The sequence below is a fragment of the Bidens hawaiensis genome, unplaced genomic scaffold (assembly GCF_021521415.1).
Source record: "Bidens hawaiensis isolate Kalapana, Puna unplaced genomic scaffold, B.hawaiensis_p1.1 tig00070694_1, whole genome shotgun sequence".
Classification (NCBI taxonomy): Eukaryota; Viridiplantae; Streptophyta; class Magnoliopsida; order Asterales; family Asteraceae; genus Bidens; species Bidens hawaiensis.
Window position 1 is genome coordinate 1 of NW_027502412.1, and position 14,575 is coordinate 14,575.

Below are 14,575 nucleotides of genomic sequence, written 5' to 3' on the forward strand. Positions count from 1 at the left end.
AGATGAGCGAAGAATTGAAGACTTACCAGTAGTGCGCGAATTTCCAGAAGTTTTTCCTGAGGATTTGCCCGGATTACCGCCGCCGCGACAAGTCGAGTTTCTAATTGATTTAGTCCCAAGAGCTGCGCCAGTAGCTCGAGCGCCTTATCGACTAGCTCCATCTGAGATGCAAGAGCTATCCAATCAGTTACAGGAACTATTGGATAAGGGTTTCATACGCCCAAGCTTTTCACCTTGGGGAGCTCCAGTACTGTTTGTTAAGAAGAAGGATGGTTCGTTCAGAATGTGTATTGACTACAGGGAGCTGAACAAGCTAACAGTCAAGAATCGGTACCCCTTACCGAGGATTGACGACTTATTTGACCAGTTGCAGGGATCCAGTTATTATTCGAAGATAGATCTACGGTCAGGATACCACCAGCTTAGGGTCCATGAGGAAGATGTGCTGAAAACAGCCTTCCGAACTAGATACGGCCATTATGAGTTCTTAGTGATGCCTTTCGGGCTAACTAATGCGCCGGCTGTATTCATGGATCTGATGAACCGCGTGTGCAAACCATACTTGGACAAGTTTGTGATTGTGTTTATAGATGATATTCTGATTTACTCTCGGACCAAGGCCGAGCATGAGCGACACCTGAGATTGATTTTGGAACTGTTGAGGAAGGAAAAGTTGTATGCGAAGTTTTCCAAGTGTGAGTTTTGGCTTAGAGAAGTTCACTTTCTCGGTCACGTTGTAAACGAGAAAGGAATACACGTTGATCCTTCCAAAGTCAAGGCCATCGAAAACTGGGAAGCGCCAAAAACCCCAACTGAGGTGAGGCAATTCCTAGGACTAGCTGGCTACTATCGACGCTTCATTGAGAACTTCTCCAAGATAGCTCTACCTCTGACCGCGCTAACTCAGAAAGACAAGAAGTTTGTTTGGGGCGATAATCAGGAAGCGGCATTTCAAATGTTGAAACAGAAGTTATGTAGTGCGCCAATTTTGTCTCTGCCCGAGGGGACGGATGACATCGTCGTTTACTGCGACGCTTCACATCAGGGACTCGGATGTGTCCTTATGCAGCGAGACAAAGTCATAGCATATGCCTCGCGCCAACTCAAGACCAATGAAAAGAACTACACAACGCATGATCTGGAACTTGGAGCGGTTGTCTTCGTGTTAAAGATTTGGCACCATTACCTCTATGGTACAAAGTGTATAATCTTTACGGATCACAAGAGCCTTCAACATATATTTGATCAAAAGGATTTAAACATGAGGCAACGAAGATGGGTGGAGTTGTTAAATGATTATGATTGTGAAATTAAGTACCACCCTGGAAAGGCGAATGTGGTAGCAGACGCGCTAAGTAGGAAGGAGCGAATAAAAACGCTACGAGTCAAGGCTCTAAGGTTGACCGTTCGCGCAGATCTCTCTACCCGCATCCGAGACGCTCAGCAAGAAGCCTTGAAACCAGAGTTTGTTAAAAACGAATCCCTTGGGGGTATGAATAAGAATTTGGAGATCAAGGAAAACGACACTCGATATTTTGCTAACCGCATATGGGTCCCTCTCAAGGGAGGATTGCGCGAGCAAGTATTAAACGAAGCTCACAAGACGCGGTATTCCGTACATCCTGGCGCAGACAAGATGTACCAAGATGTTAAAGTGCTGTATTGGTGGCCCAATCTTAAAGGCGCCATCGCGACTTATGTCAGTAAGTGCCTGACGTGTTCGAAGGTAAAGGCTGAATACCAGAAACCGTCGGGGTTACTTCAGCAGCCAGAAATTCCCATGTGGAAGTGGGAACAAATCTCTATGGACTTCATCACCAAACTGCCAAGGACACCTGGGGGTTACGACACGATCTGGGTTATTATAGATCGGCTAACTAAGTCAGCGCACTTCCTGCCGATCAAGGAAACCGATAAGATGGAAAAGTTAGCCCGATTGTATATTCGAGAAGTAGTTTCAAAACATGGAGTCCCAGTGTCCATCATTTCTGATAGAGATAGTCGGTTCATCTCAAGGTTTTGGAGATCGTTACAAGGGGCTTTAGGTACTCGTCTTGACATGAGTACGGCTTATCATCCCCAAACGGATGGGCAAAGCGAGCGAACAATCCAGACATTGGAAGATATGCTGCGCACGTGCGCAATCGATTTCGGAGGTAGCTGGGATACTCATCTCCCATTGGTTGAATTTTCTTACAACAACAGTTATCACACAAGCCTCAAGGCTGCGCCGTTTGAAGCTTTGTATGGGCGCAAGTGTAGATCCCCACTGTGCTGGGCTGAAGTGGGTGACAAGCAAATGACTGGTCCAGAATTGATCCAAGAAACAACAGACAAGATTTTTTAGATACGGGATCGCCTTAAGACAGCGCGCGACAGACAGAAGAGCTACGCAGATGTGCGAAGGAAACCGTTGGAGTTTCAAGTAGGGGATAGAGTACTTTTGAAAGTCTCTCCATGGAAAGGAGTCCCCCGTTTCGGCAAGCGAGGAAAGTTGAATCCGCGCTACATTGGACCATTTGAGATCCTGGAAAGGATCGGTCCGGTTGCTTATAAACTCCGTTTACCCGCCGAACTCAGTGGAGTTCATGATACGTTTCATGTGTCCAACCTCAAAAGGTGTTTATCTGACGAAACGTTGATTTTACCATTGGAAGAGATTCACATCGACAAACAACTGCACTTCGTAGAAGAACCTATAGCAGTAACCGATTGGAAAGAACAAAAGTTACGCAGAAGCAGAATCAAGTTAGTAAAGGTTCAATGGAACTCAAGGCGTGGGCCTGAATTCACTTGGGAAAGAGAAGATCAAATACGCAAGAAATACCCACACCTCTTTCAGAACATGACTTCTGCCAGCAACGTCTCCTAAATTTCGGGACGAAATTCTCTTAACAGGGGGAAAATGTGACAACCGGTAATTTCCCAATCCTATAAACTAAGTAATCAACCTAATAATTAGGTGATTGTGAATATTATGCGCGCTATATTAGAATCAGCGCGGGCATGTGTTATGTGCGCCCTGCGCGAGCGCGCTATGTTAGAATCAGCGCGGGCATTTGTTATGTGCGCCCTGCGCGAGCGCGCTATGTTAGAATCAGCGCGGGCATTTGTTATGTGCGCCCTGCGCGAGCGCGCTATGTTAGAATCAGCGCGGGCATTTGTTATGTGCGCCCTGCGCGAGCGCGCTATGTTAGAATCAGCGCGGGCATTTGTTATGTGCGCCCTGCGCGAGCGCGCTATGTTAGAATCAGCGCGGGCATTTGTTATGTGCGCCCTGCGCGAGCGCGCTATGTTAGAATCAGCGCGGGCATTTGTTATGTGCACCCTGCGCGAGCGCGCTATGTTAAGAACCAGCGTGGGCATATGTTATATGCGCCATGCGCGAGTGTTTTGGTTTTATGTTTCCATAACTTTATATTGTCTAATGGGTTGACCGTCCCGCATGATGCTAAGGCGGGTGCATCCCAAATCGTTTATGCGCGTGCGGAAGGAGAACTAACCTCCCCGCATGGCGGGAACATTGAGAGTTAGTTTGTCTGAAGCTCCAAGATGGAATTGACTTCAACATAACTGATCACTATGTTGAAATACCAAGACCACCTGGAGAATCTACAAATGAAACTCAATGTCCCTGACTGCGAGAAGGTTACGAACCTACCCGCAGCAAAGAAATGTCCTTCACGCAGAAAGCTATGCGCACAAAGCTATACGCGCAGAACACTTAGCCTAATCTCCAGATTTAAGGAGGATTATTCCCGCCCAAAAGGAAACAGTAGCGTGTTTCAGAGATTTCCACTTTTTACTGTACACTGACAAAAGTACCTGAAAAAGCACACTGTAACATGAAAAGTCAACTGTCGGCCACCCCACTCTCACCAACCACAGACCTGCATATCCTGTCCAAATCAAATCAGAATCTTTTATCCACTCCCTAGGACCAATCACCTCCACTTTTAAATAAATAATAATAATTTCCATACTTTATCATCATTACACCTAGATATGAAAAGATTACAATCCCCTAAAGCAAGGGATTGTGTTCCCTAAATCTTGCCTATAAATATGTAACCCAAATTATCACCCAAACACACTTCAAACTTCTCTCTTAAGAACTGCAAACTTGCACTAATCATCTCCCAAGCATCCGTTGTTTTCATTTCCGATCCTGTTACTAGGTAAGCCGAGATTATAACCTTGAGATCTACTTTCCAACCCGTATATTCTCCTATTTCTTGATCTTAATATATATACTTCTTTTTATTTAATCGTATTCTAGACCTTCAATCCCGAGGCCAACACCAAGAAAACCCGAATCTCGATTAATCCCTTAACAAAAACCACAAGGTGAGTCTCACAGCCCCTATTTTCACTATTTTCACTGTTTTTAAACTGTCTTCGGGGCGAGGGACACGTACTTAAATTACGATTTATCATGGTATACTTACAAGTTATGCAAACGATTGTGTTTAAATTATGTTTCATGATGAGCAATGCAAACGGTTATCTATGGTTTACGATGTATGTGCGCCAGAATTCGAGTAAGTGATCACTTTACCATTGGAACTCTAAGGATAGGGACTGCTGGTTTGATCAACCCACTCGTAGGGGTCGCACCTCTTTGCATGGACGAGTGCCTAGTATGGTCATGGGGCAGTACTACGGGATTGAGCCCGCTCGTAGGGGTCGCACCTCTTTGCATGGACGAGCGCCTTGTTTTCCGGCACAACGTCCGCGCGTAACCCGCGGGACGGTATTATTGATTAGCTCGTAGGGGCAACGCCTCTTTGCATAGACGAGCACGGTTTTTCAGAAATGTCCACGCGCAACCCGCGGGACGGTATTATTGATTAGCTCGTAGGGGCAACGCCTCTTTGCATAGACGAGCACGGTTTTTCAGAAATGTCCACGCGCAACCCGCGGGACGGTATTATTGATTAGCTCGTAGGGGCAACGCCTCTTTGCATAGACGAGCACGGTTTTTCAGAAATGTCCACGCGCAACCCGCGGGACGGTATTACATTATTTTAGCTCGTAGTGGCAGCGCCACTTTGCATGGACGAGCACGTTTTCCAGAAACGTTCGCGCGTAACCCGCGGAACGGTTCTATCAGAAATATGTTGTCAGATCTATGTTTTCGTACGGTTTATCAAGCATATGTTTAGACATGAAATCAGAAATGTGTTTCAATATGATTTTCGCCAAGACTATGATGCAATACGATTTATCAAGTTACTAAAACTTGTGAACTCACTCAGTTTATACTGATTCAAATGTTTTACGTGTCTTTCAGGAGATAACTAGGTAGCGCATGGAGTCACACTTAGAGCACCTCACGCTGAACATCTAAAACTAGCTTTTTGGAAGATTTTAGTTCTATCCCTTCGATGCGCGTGGTTGTTCCCGCCGCGCAAGGGGATATGGCGTGGAAATCTTCAACAGTTTTTATACTTGGATGTTTTTATGTAATTTATAAACAATGTAATGTATTTGTATTAAACATTTCATGCGCAATGAAAATCTTACTTTGAATGTTTGCAAGGGCCCGTGCTTAATTATCAATCCCCACTCGCGCGCGCCCGGCTGTTTCCGCCGTTCAGGGCCGGGTGTGACAGAACGACAAGCATTGGTATACAGTATCGACTTGGAGGTACAAAATTGCTAACCGGTTATAGTGACAACATTCACAACATTGATGAAGACATCGGGCGAAGTACCACCGGACATGTGTTTTATTTTGGCAGAGGACCTATCTCATGGTGTTCACAAAAGCAGGCAACAGTTGCTCTATCTTCGTGTGAAGCCGAGTATATAGCAGCATCAGCAGCCTCTGGCCAAGCCGTTTGGCTTCGAGCACTGTTAAGTGAAGTAACCGGGAAACAAATGGAAGGAGTACTCTTGCTTATTGATAATACTTCAGCCATAGCACTCGTTAAAAATCCTGAAGGACCAAGCACATCAAGGCCTGGTATCATTTTCGGGATGTTGTTGAAGAAGGGGATGTAGTGGTCGAGCATATAAACGAGAAAGAACAACGAGCTGATATTCTAACCAAATCCCTTTGAAGAATCAAGTTCAAGGAGATGCGCGAGTTACTTGGAGTTGAAGACCTCCCGAAATCCAACTCGGAAATTAAGGGGGTGAATGTTGGTAATTAACCAAGTCAGACATGTCGGGTCCGGGCCTAAGTATCTCATTATGGTGTATGGTATTAAGAGGCTATATGGTAGTTGACATTAACTAATGTGGTTGGCATTAACTTACGTAGTTGGCCATAAGTTTAGTGGTTGGTCATTTATGTCAAGTAGTTGGACATAAATGCAAGTAGTTGGCAAGTTGGCTAAACTAGTATAAATAGATCTAACAAGTTAGAGTTAGATGTCAACACCAATATTATCTTTCAAAGTTTATTGTATTAAGGTTTTGAGTTAGTTACCTTGATATAATAATAAGTGAAGTTCGGTATATTTCTTTGTTCGTTTTTTTGATTGGCTTGGGACTTGAGCCCTGGGGGCTGGGTAGCCTTAGTTTGATTCAATATTATAACTAAAAACAGTTACAAAATTTGATTATCTGAAGACTAAATTACAAGCTTTGGTCATTTATGTTTACCTAAATTATAGTCTGGATCTTTTAAGTTTTAACCTTTGGAATTTCACCCGGTGTCCTAAATGAAAAGTTGTTATTTTGTTTATCCATTTACCCTAACAGGCATCAGTTCACCCGGTTAAATGATAGTATCTGCTAGACATGTGAAAAGTATATTATTATTAATATTATAATATTATTTATATTTAACATTATCCTCCATCACATGACACCCGGCCTTCTGATGTGTTGCAAAACACTTAGCGTTTTATCCTGATTTTGTGTTGTTTTGTACGTAAATCGTTAACGTATATAACTTTTTCTTACATGAAATTAAATTTTTGTGTATATGATAGGTCCCATGTTGAAGAAAGGAGGTATGCGAAAAAAGGAGTTTAATGAAGAAAGAATCAGCTCAAACGGGATTCGGATGAAGCAGGTATGCGCGTTTGAAGATAAACAAGTCAGGAAACGAAGAAACAAGCACCCAGGACCTAGTCGCGCTATGCGACCAGGTGAGGCATCCATGCCCGTGCTATGCGACATCCCACATGTCCCAAAGGCTGCCAAGAATGCTCAGGAATCAGCTACCCCATTTATTTTGTCTTCTAGTGGGCCTTGTGGGCTTGTTTTAACCAATTTTATATTAGGAAAGAGGTGTTTAAACACATATATAAAGGGTTTATACTCTATGAACGATTGGAATATCATATTTCCAGCCACTTAGCGCTTCCCGGGAGCGAGTACGGCTGAAGACTATTCAATAAACTTAGCGCTTCCCGGGAGGCAACCCAGTAATATCTTTTCTTATTTTTATTTTAATTTTACATTTAATTCTGAGTTTTTCCGGGTGTTTCTTCTCTTACTTGCAGGTTATTCCTTGATTGGTTGATGACGGTTGATGAGCTGGAGTTTAAAACAAGTGTGGGGATGCAATTTGCTTAAGGATTGCCGCTTTCGTTCGTTAGTGATAGCTTGATAGAGAGCACTGGAGTTTTAAGCTTGCGTTCGAATAGGAGGGCGAGGAACATGATTCACCGCACACTTGCATGATCACATATACCAGGGGAGTCTGTTCCACTTTATTTTTCTTTATGTTTAGTATTGTCATTTCCTTTTCTCACATTGAGGACAATGTGAAATTTAAGTGTGGGGATTGGGAACTGACGTTTTCATTTTTAAGAAAAATAAAAGAATATTAAAAATCTTGGGAGTTAATATTAAAAAAAATATATTCTTTCGCCGAAAATTATGTCAGTTACTTAAGTTCGAGGGACATATACTTGTATATGTTTGGTCCCGTTTTCTACCTGTAGATGTACGAGATAGCCATTCACCCGAAAACTGAAAGTGACTGGGGCGACTGAATATTAATAAAAAAATGTCCCTTGAAAATTGTTTTTGTTCTACGTTAAGCAGGAAATGATATTATTACCGTTGTGTCAACGAACTCTCGGAATTTTTGAAATATATAATAAAAGAAGAGAAGGTTTGCATATCTGATTTGGGGTGTGTCGGTAGGCCCAACTAGCTTTGATAGTCCTCTTTAGCAGTTTTTTTATATATAATAATTTGAAAAATGGTGAAACTGAATTTCGATACTTAGGGAAGATTACCATAATCTGAAAACTTTGAGATGGTAATACTTAGATGCACTCAAACAAGCACACCACCACATGTCCATCTTTTTACGAGCTTAGAAATAGTTATATACATTAGGGTGATATAAAAAAAAGATGAAAAAAAGAAAAAAAAACAGAGAGAAGTATGTTTTGAAAGTTATGTGTATTATCAAAAGTTGTTCAAGAAAAGCAAATGCTTGTGAAGAAAGTTATGTATTGTAAAATGCCAAAGAAGCATTCTTTAAAGTTAGTAAAAGAGGGCAAAGATGCACATACTAGACAGGACTTAGAGTTTACGTGTTACCAAGGGGATAGTGACTCTGAGGATACACTATTGGGGATCGAAGGTTCTTAGTCAATAAATATCAAATTAGGAATTTATAGGACAAAGTCCAATAATATTTAGGAATAGCTCGTACGACCTCCACATGACCATTCATCCATCAAAATTTCACCGAGTGCATCTAATTAGTACCATCAACGAGTCCTTGGCTTATGGTGATTTGTCGAACCAGTTTGCTTTGACTCTAGTTCTTCTAGCTCCATTTGTCTGAGATGGGGTATGTGTAGCCTTGATTTTTTTTGACTTAAAAGGCTTAATGCAATTGGGGGCTTGATTGGTTAGTGGCTGGGTTTAATTGGACAACAATATCGGCAATCGCGGTCAATATGTCGAGCTGTTTCTTGTGCTTAAGTAATGTTAAATAATCTGGGAGTTTGTTGTTTTTCATTTGGTTATGATCCTGTGTAGATTTCTTTTTCAAGGACGAAAAAGGTTCAAGTGTGGGGATATTTGATGTGTTGCAAAACACATAGCGTTTTATCCTGATTTTGTGTTGTTGTGCGTAAATCATTAACGAATATAACTTGTTCTTACATGAAATTAAATGTTTGTGTATATGATAGGTCCCATGTTGAAGAGAGCAAAAAAATGAGTTTAATGAAGAAAGAATCAGTTCAAACGGGATTCGGATGAAGCCGGTATACGCGTTTGAAGATAAACGAGTCAGAAAATGAATAAACGAGCACCCAGGACCTGGCCGCGCTACGTGATCAGGTGTGGCATCCATGCATGTGCTATGCGACATCCCACATGTCCCAAAGGCTGCCAAGAATGCTCAGGAATTAGCTACCCCATTTATTTTGTCTTCTAGTGGGCCTTGTGGGCTTGTTTTAACCTATTTTATATTAGGAAAGATGTGTTTAAACATATATATAAAGGGTTTATACCCTATGAACGATTGGAATATCATATTTTCAGCCACCACACCTGCTCTAGAGGAGAAACCAAGGAGGACAAGCTTACGGTTCTATCTTTTATCCTTCGGTTGTCGGTTTTGACTATTTTCATGTTTGTGAGTTCGTTTTTGGTTTTTAATCATTCAAACCTTTTGTAATCAGATTTATATGAACGTGTTTATCATTTATATCTATTTTATCTACTGTTCATTGATTATGATTGGCTAAACTTCTTAGTTCTACCTAGGTTTGATGAATATTGTTAGGTTTTAGTAAGTAATATGGATTGTTGATCATCATGACTTGATTTGTTAATGAAGAGTTTGGTTTAACATTGAATTAGGTTGTGTTTATTGGCTGTGTTTTATTAATTATACTCATATACCTCTTGCTTTGATTGATTGAATCGGTTTTGATTGATTTTAGTTTGCTTGAACTCTTTACTTTGTGTTTAGAGATTGTTTGCGGGGTGATCAACCGTAGGGTTTAAGTGGGTATGTTAATTGGTTGAAGTCAGCGGGTGAACACCTTCTTAGAGACTGAGAGGTGATAGGAAGTAGGGTCGTCTCATAGCTTTTACTTGTTAGGATTAGGATCGCGCGAGAGCGGGTTCGGTTCTTGTCGGGTTTGGGTTTGTGAGCGATTAGTTGACCTAGTTTAAGTTAATCTAAATTGTTCATCTATCCTTGGTTGTGTAGTATTCGTCTCCATTAGGGTAGTGTGTCGGTGAGTCCGAGAGGAGAGTCGGCATTAGAATACTTTAACAATTCGTTTCCCGGTTTGTTCTTAAAAGCAACCAAGTGTAAGTTAAGGTTTGTTAGTGAGACCGAGAGGTGATCTAGCTTTCTTGAGTGAACCTTAGTTGTGTCATCCTTAGATACCGGTGTTGTGAGATTATTCAGTCCATTAGCTTGTTAAACCTTCAATAGGATTCTTACCTAGGTAGACGTCTTCTCCATTGTTAAGTCTCATTCTCAAAGTTTCGTCTAGTCTTGTTAGGTTAAGTCTTTTAAGTTAGTTAAAGTAAGTTAGGTCAAATAGTTAATAATTAAAAATCATTTAAATATTCTTAGGTGAGTCTTAGTTAGGGTTAAATATTAAAAACGTTCTCACGTGTCCTTGTGTTCGATACTCGGACTTCCTTAGGTCTATAATACTTTTGATCGGTACACTTGCGGGTTGTGTGTGGATTTATTAGGAGTTTTGTTTTATAAATTTAAAGATTAGTTGTGAGTTCGATAGAAAAAGCATCATTAGACACACATCACCTTCCCCCACCACCAACCCATCTCACCCCATGTTCCTCCACGAACACTTTTAGGAATAAAAATACAAAATAGGGAGAGTAAAGGATTAAAGGTGTTAACTAAATAGCCTAATTAAAAATGGGTAAAAGTACCTTATACATTACTCACATGATGACCCTTCAAACTAAGAATTTGAATAAGGTTAAGTGTAAAGGATAGAATACCATGGACTGTGTTAAAATGTCAGATATGACACGATTAATACAAGTATCAATTATCATACATGAACATAACTTGTTTAACTATTTTACATCTCATGTCTATTTATAGTATGTTTCATGTATAAAGAAGAAGAAATGATGAAACTTAGCCTCGTACTTCTAAATAGTTAAGAATTTGTATACAATTATATAATATACTTTCTATTATACATGCGTGTTTTAAATAGATTAGCAACTGTCGGCCCTAATTTAAAAAGTTTTTATTAAAAGAAGTGAAAGTTCAAAACTTAAAAGAACCTATCATAATTTGGTATACAAGGACAATTTTTTTTAATTTAATCTTGAAGTTATCGAACTTTGTAATTGTTACCTTTTAGTTATTATATTTTTTAATCAAATTTTGTAATTGTAACTGTGGATTAGGTGCTGGCTTGTTTGACTTGCAGACGCTTTTGTTTGCATGCTTCAGTTTCAAATCTGTTAATTATATGAGTTTTAGTTATCAGTACTGCCGGTTTTAGTTTCAAAATCCAAAATGTCAGACAACATACCATTTGAAATCCAAGTGGAAATCATAAAAAGGCTTCCTGCCAGGTCATTGATTCGGTCCCGGTCTGTCTCGAAGACATGGAAGTCTTTGATAGACAGCTCTGAGTTTGTTACTTGCAGAAACATATGTTTGTAAGATATGATAATCAAGATGATTATGAACCAATATATCTCTCAATTGTTGAAGATCATACTTTTCCCCTAAACCGAGTTTCCTTAACCCCTCACCCATGTTTTTTGGCCGACCCACATGAATATTATTATATAATCGGGTTGTGTCACGGATTGTTGTGTTTCTATGCTGCTGCTAAAGACCGGGGCACTGGCTGGGCTGTTCTTTGGAACCCGTCAATTAGAAGAGCCTTTGAGATTGATGTGCCTAATGTGACAAACGGGAATAAGGTATATGATACCGCTTTAGGTTTTGGGGTATGTCTAGTTACTAAGGACCCTAAGATTGTCAAGATAACATTTGTTCATCCTTTCAACAACTTGGAAAGTGAAACTGTCACTGACGTTCCTTTTCAAGTTGAGGTTTTTACGTTAAGCACGGGGGCGTGGAGAAGTCTATCTAGCAATCTCCCTACTAAATCGGTTAGCTTCCATCATCGGGACCATATCAGTTATTCGGTAGTAATAGACGGGATTATATATTGGCTTGCCTCCGACGAGATTGCTGTCGGTGGTGGATATTATGATCTGATTATTTCATTTGATATCACACGTGAAGAATTTGGGGAAATAAACCTCCCATATAGGTTAGCCCGGTCCGGTTATTTTCTTACCATATCTAAGCTAAAGGAGTCTCTTGTTGTTGTGGAAGGTGTTATAGAGCCCAATAGAGTGGTGTACAATTTATGGATGATGGAGGGTGGTCTTTCAAAAACATTTACAAAGTTATACACATTTAATGTTAACACGCCAAATCAAGCGTTAATGGGATTTAGGAGCGGCGAACCTATTATTCAGTTAATAGAAGATGATCGTGGTGAACTTGTTGTTTACAATCCACAATCAAATCAGAAGAATAATCTTGGGTTCAATGGAGTGTTCCATACATTTTCTGTACATCCTTACATTGAAACGCTATATCTTCTTGATCGGCCAGATTCTGTTCTTACTGAAGTGGTTCAAGATAATTTGGCTTCATGAGGTATATATATCACTTCATATTGAGTGTTTCAGAAACTAAAACTTATTCTTTTGAATTTGATTGACTTTCTGATTAACCGTTTTGACTTTGTGTTTGTATTGACTAGAAAGTAGCCACTAGCTTTCGAGGGTCTCACAGTGCAAGAACTTGCTTAGACGCTTCTTTCTTTAGCTGTTTAATCCTTTATGCGTTATCTGTCGTGTTTGAACAATTCTTGATAAATGATTAAATGAATTTATGTGTTTAATCCACTTATTTGAGTTATGAATTGTTCTTCTCATATAGTTCTTTCATCTATTGTTATGACAAATTGTTGACTTGAAAGAAAATGCTGATTCTGGAATGGTTTTATTCAAGTATCAAAGTGTATAATCTCTCTGTGTGTGTTTGAATGCAAAAATCTTTATTTTTGTTCACCAACTCTTCAATATAAAAAAAGTTAGTGATATATTCTGTATTTATTCTTACAGCCACTTTAAGCTTTTGAAAGTGCAATTGTTCGTTCGAAAATGGTATTTTGACTTGTTTGTGTGTTTTTTCAGATACTAAAGGTTTACACAGCAAGAACTTCCAGCTTGCAAGCCAATTCTTACCCCAAAATGGGTATGTATATCTTTGTTTCAATGTTTCATCATGCTTCTTAGTCATTGACTTGTAACAAAAAACCAAGCTTAATATCTGTTTATGTAATCTATGCAGGTGATTTCAGCATTCATGCTTGAGACAATTGTCTTCGAACCTATAGGACTTACTTCCCCTCCTTGCTTCTCGTTATGTATGATTAAAACCGAGTTAGTCGACTAACTTCATGAACATTTCCTTTCTTGCTTGTAATAGTTTGAATCTTTGGACTTGTTTTTGTTCAAGCAGGCAGTTGAGACAGTTGACGGTACGATAAACAAGTTAGGAATATTTGCTTTCAAAGTCACATTTACTATTTTAACTCCATATTACTGTTTATATTAGATATTTTAAAATATTAAAGAGTGTTTATAACTATATTTTCCAAAAAAACAAAAAAAACGTGCGCCTAAAAGTAAACGGGTGACAATTTAGGGCCGGTACAACCATTTTGAAAGCCTAAACAAACAAAACTTTATTTTTGATTTCTACTTGACTATACTAGACACTTAATAGCATCGAGCTACTTAATAAACTGGTTAAATATTTTCTTACAAATTAAAGTTTGTGACCAACTTGTAAACTACATTTTGACGTAAAATGGGCCGGGTTCGTAAATAAAACAACAAATCACGATAAAAATATTATAGTAATCCAAACATCTTTAGGATTATATTTATATGCAACAAAACTTTTATTTATATGGATGAAGCTTACTTTAAAAGTAAAATTACTAAAAACAAGATTTTTTTGTGCATTAATTTTCTTTAGCACAATTAAAGTTAAGACCATTACACCATAAAGAAAATTGGATATGTTATGTTTTTTTTAGCGTGTTCATCTTATACCATTATGTTTAAAAAACCTCTTGGAAAAAAGGTGTTCAACGAATCGAATTCCGAATATTCAAATCTTTTCGAATTGAATTATTCGATTTTTGAAATTTTGAAGCTGGATTCGAATTCGAAATAGATTCGACAAATTTGATTCGAATTCATAAAAGCCAATTCGAAATTCAATTCGATTCGAGAGTGAAGTTCGAATTCGAATCGATTCGAATTCAGTTAAAAAAACATATTTCAGTTTCAACACCACTACAAATTTGAGTTTTTTAACAACAAAAAGTACAAACACAAAAAATAAATAAATAATTTAAAGTTATTACATCTTAAATATTAAAAAATGGTCATGTCCAATTTTATTAATTATTGACCAAAGTGATAAACTTTCATTTTTAATCTTTAATAACTCAAAAGATTTTTGTGGTTTATCTTTTCATAAGTGTGTATATATATAACATAAAATGTATAATTTGAATTTGAATTTCGAATCAAA

The 14,575-nt window shown here is 39.1% G+C and overlaps 1 protein-coding gene across 1 annotated transcript; it reads left to right on the top strand.

Annotated features, from left to right (window-relative positions):
- Positions 1 to 11,452: 11,452 nt before the first annotated feature.
- LOC143605660 (F-box/kelch-repeat protein At3g23880-like) lies at positions 11,453 to 12,668 on the top strand. The gene is made up of 2 exons (XM_077081691.1): positions 11,453 to 11,572; positions 11,605 to 12,668. The coding sequence occupies exons 1-2, from the start codon at positions 11,453 to 11,455 to the stop codon at positions 12,616 to 12,618; spliced, it is 1,134 nt and encodes a 377-aa protein (XP_076937806.1). The 3' UTR covers positions 12,619 to 12,668.
- The last annotated feature ends 1,907 nt before the right edge of the window (positions 12,669 to 14,575 follow it).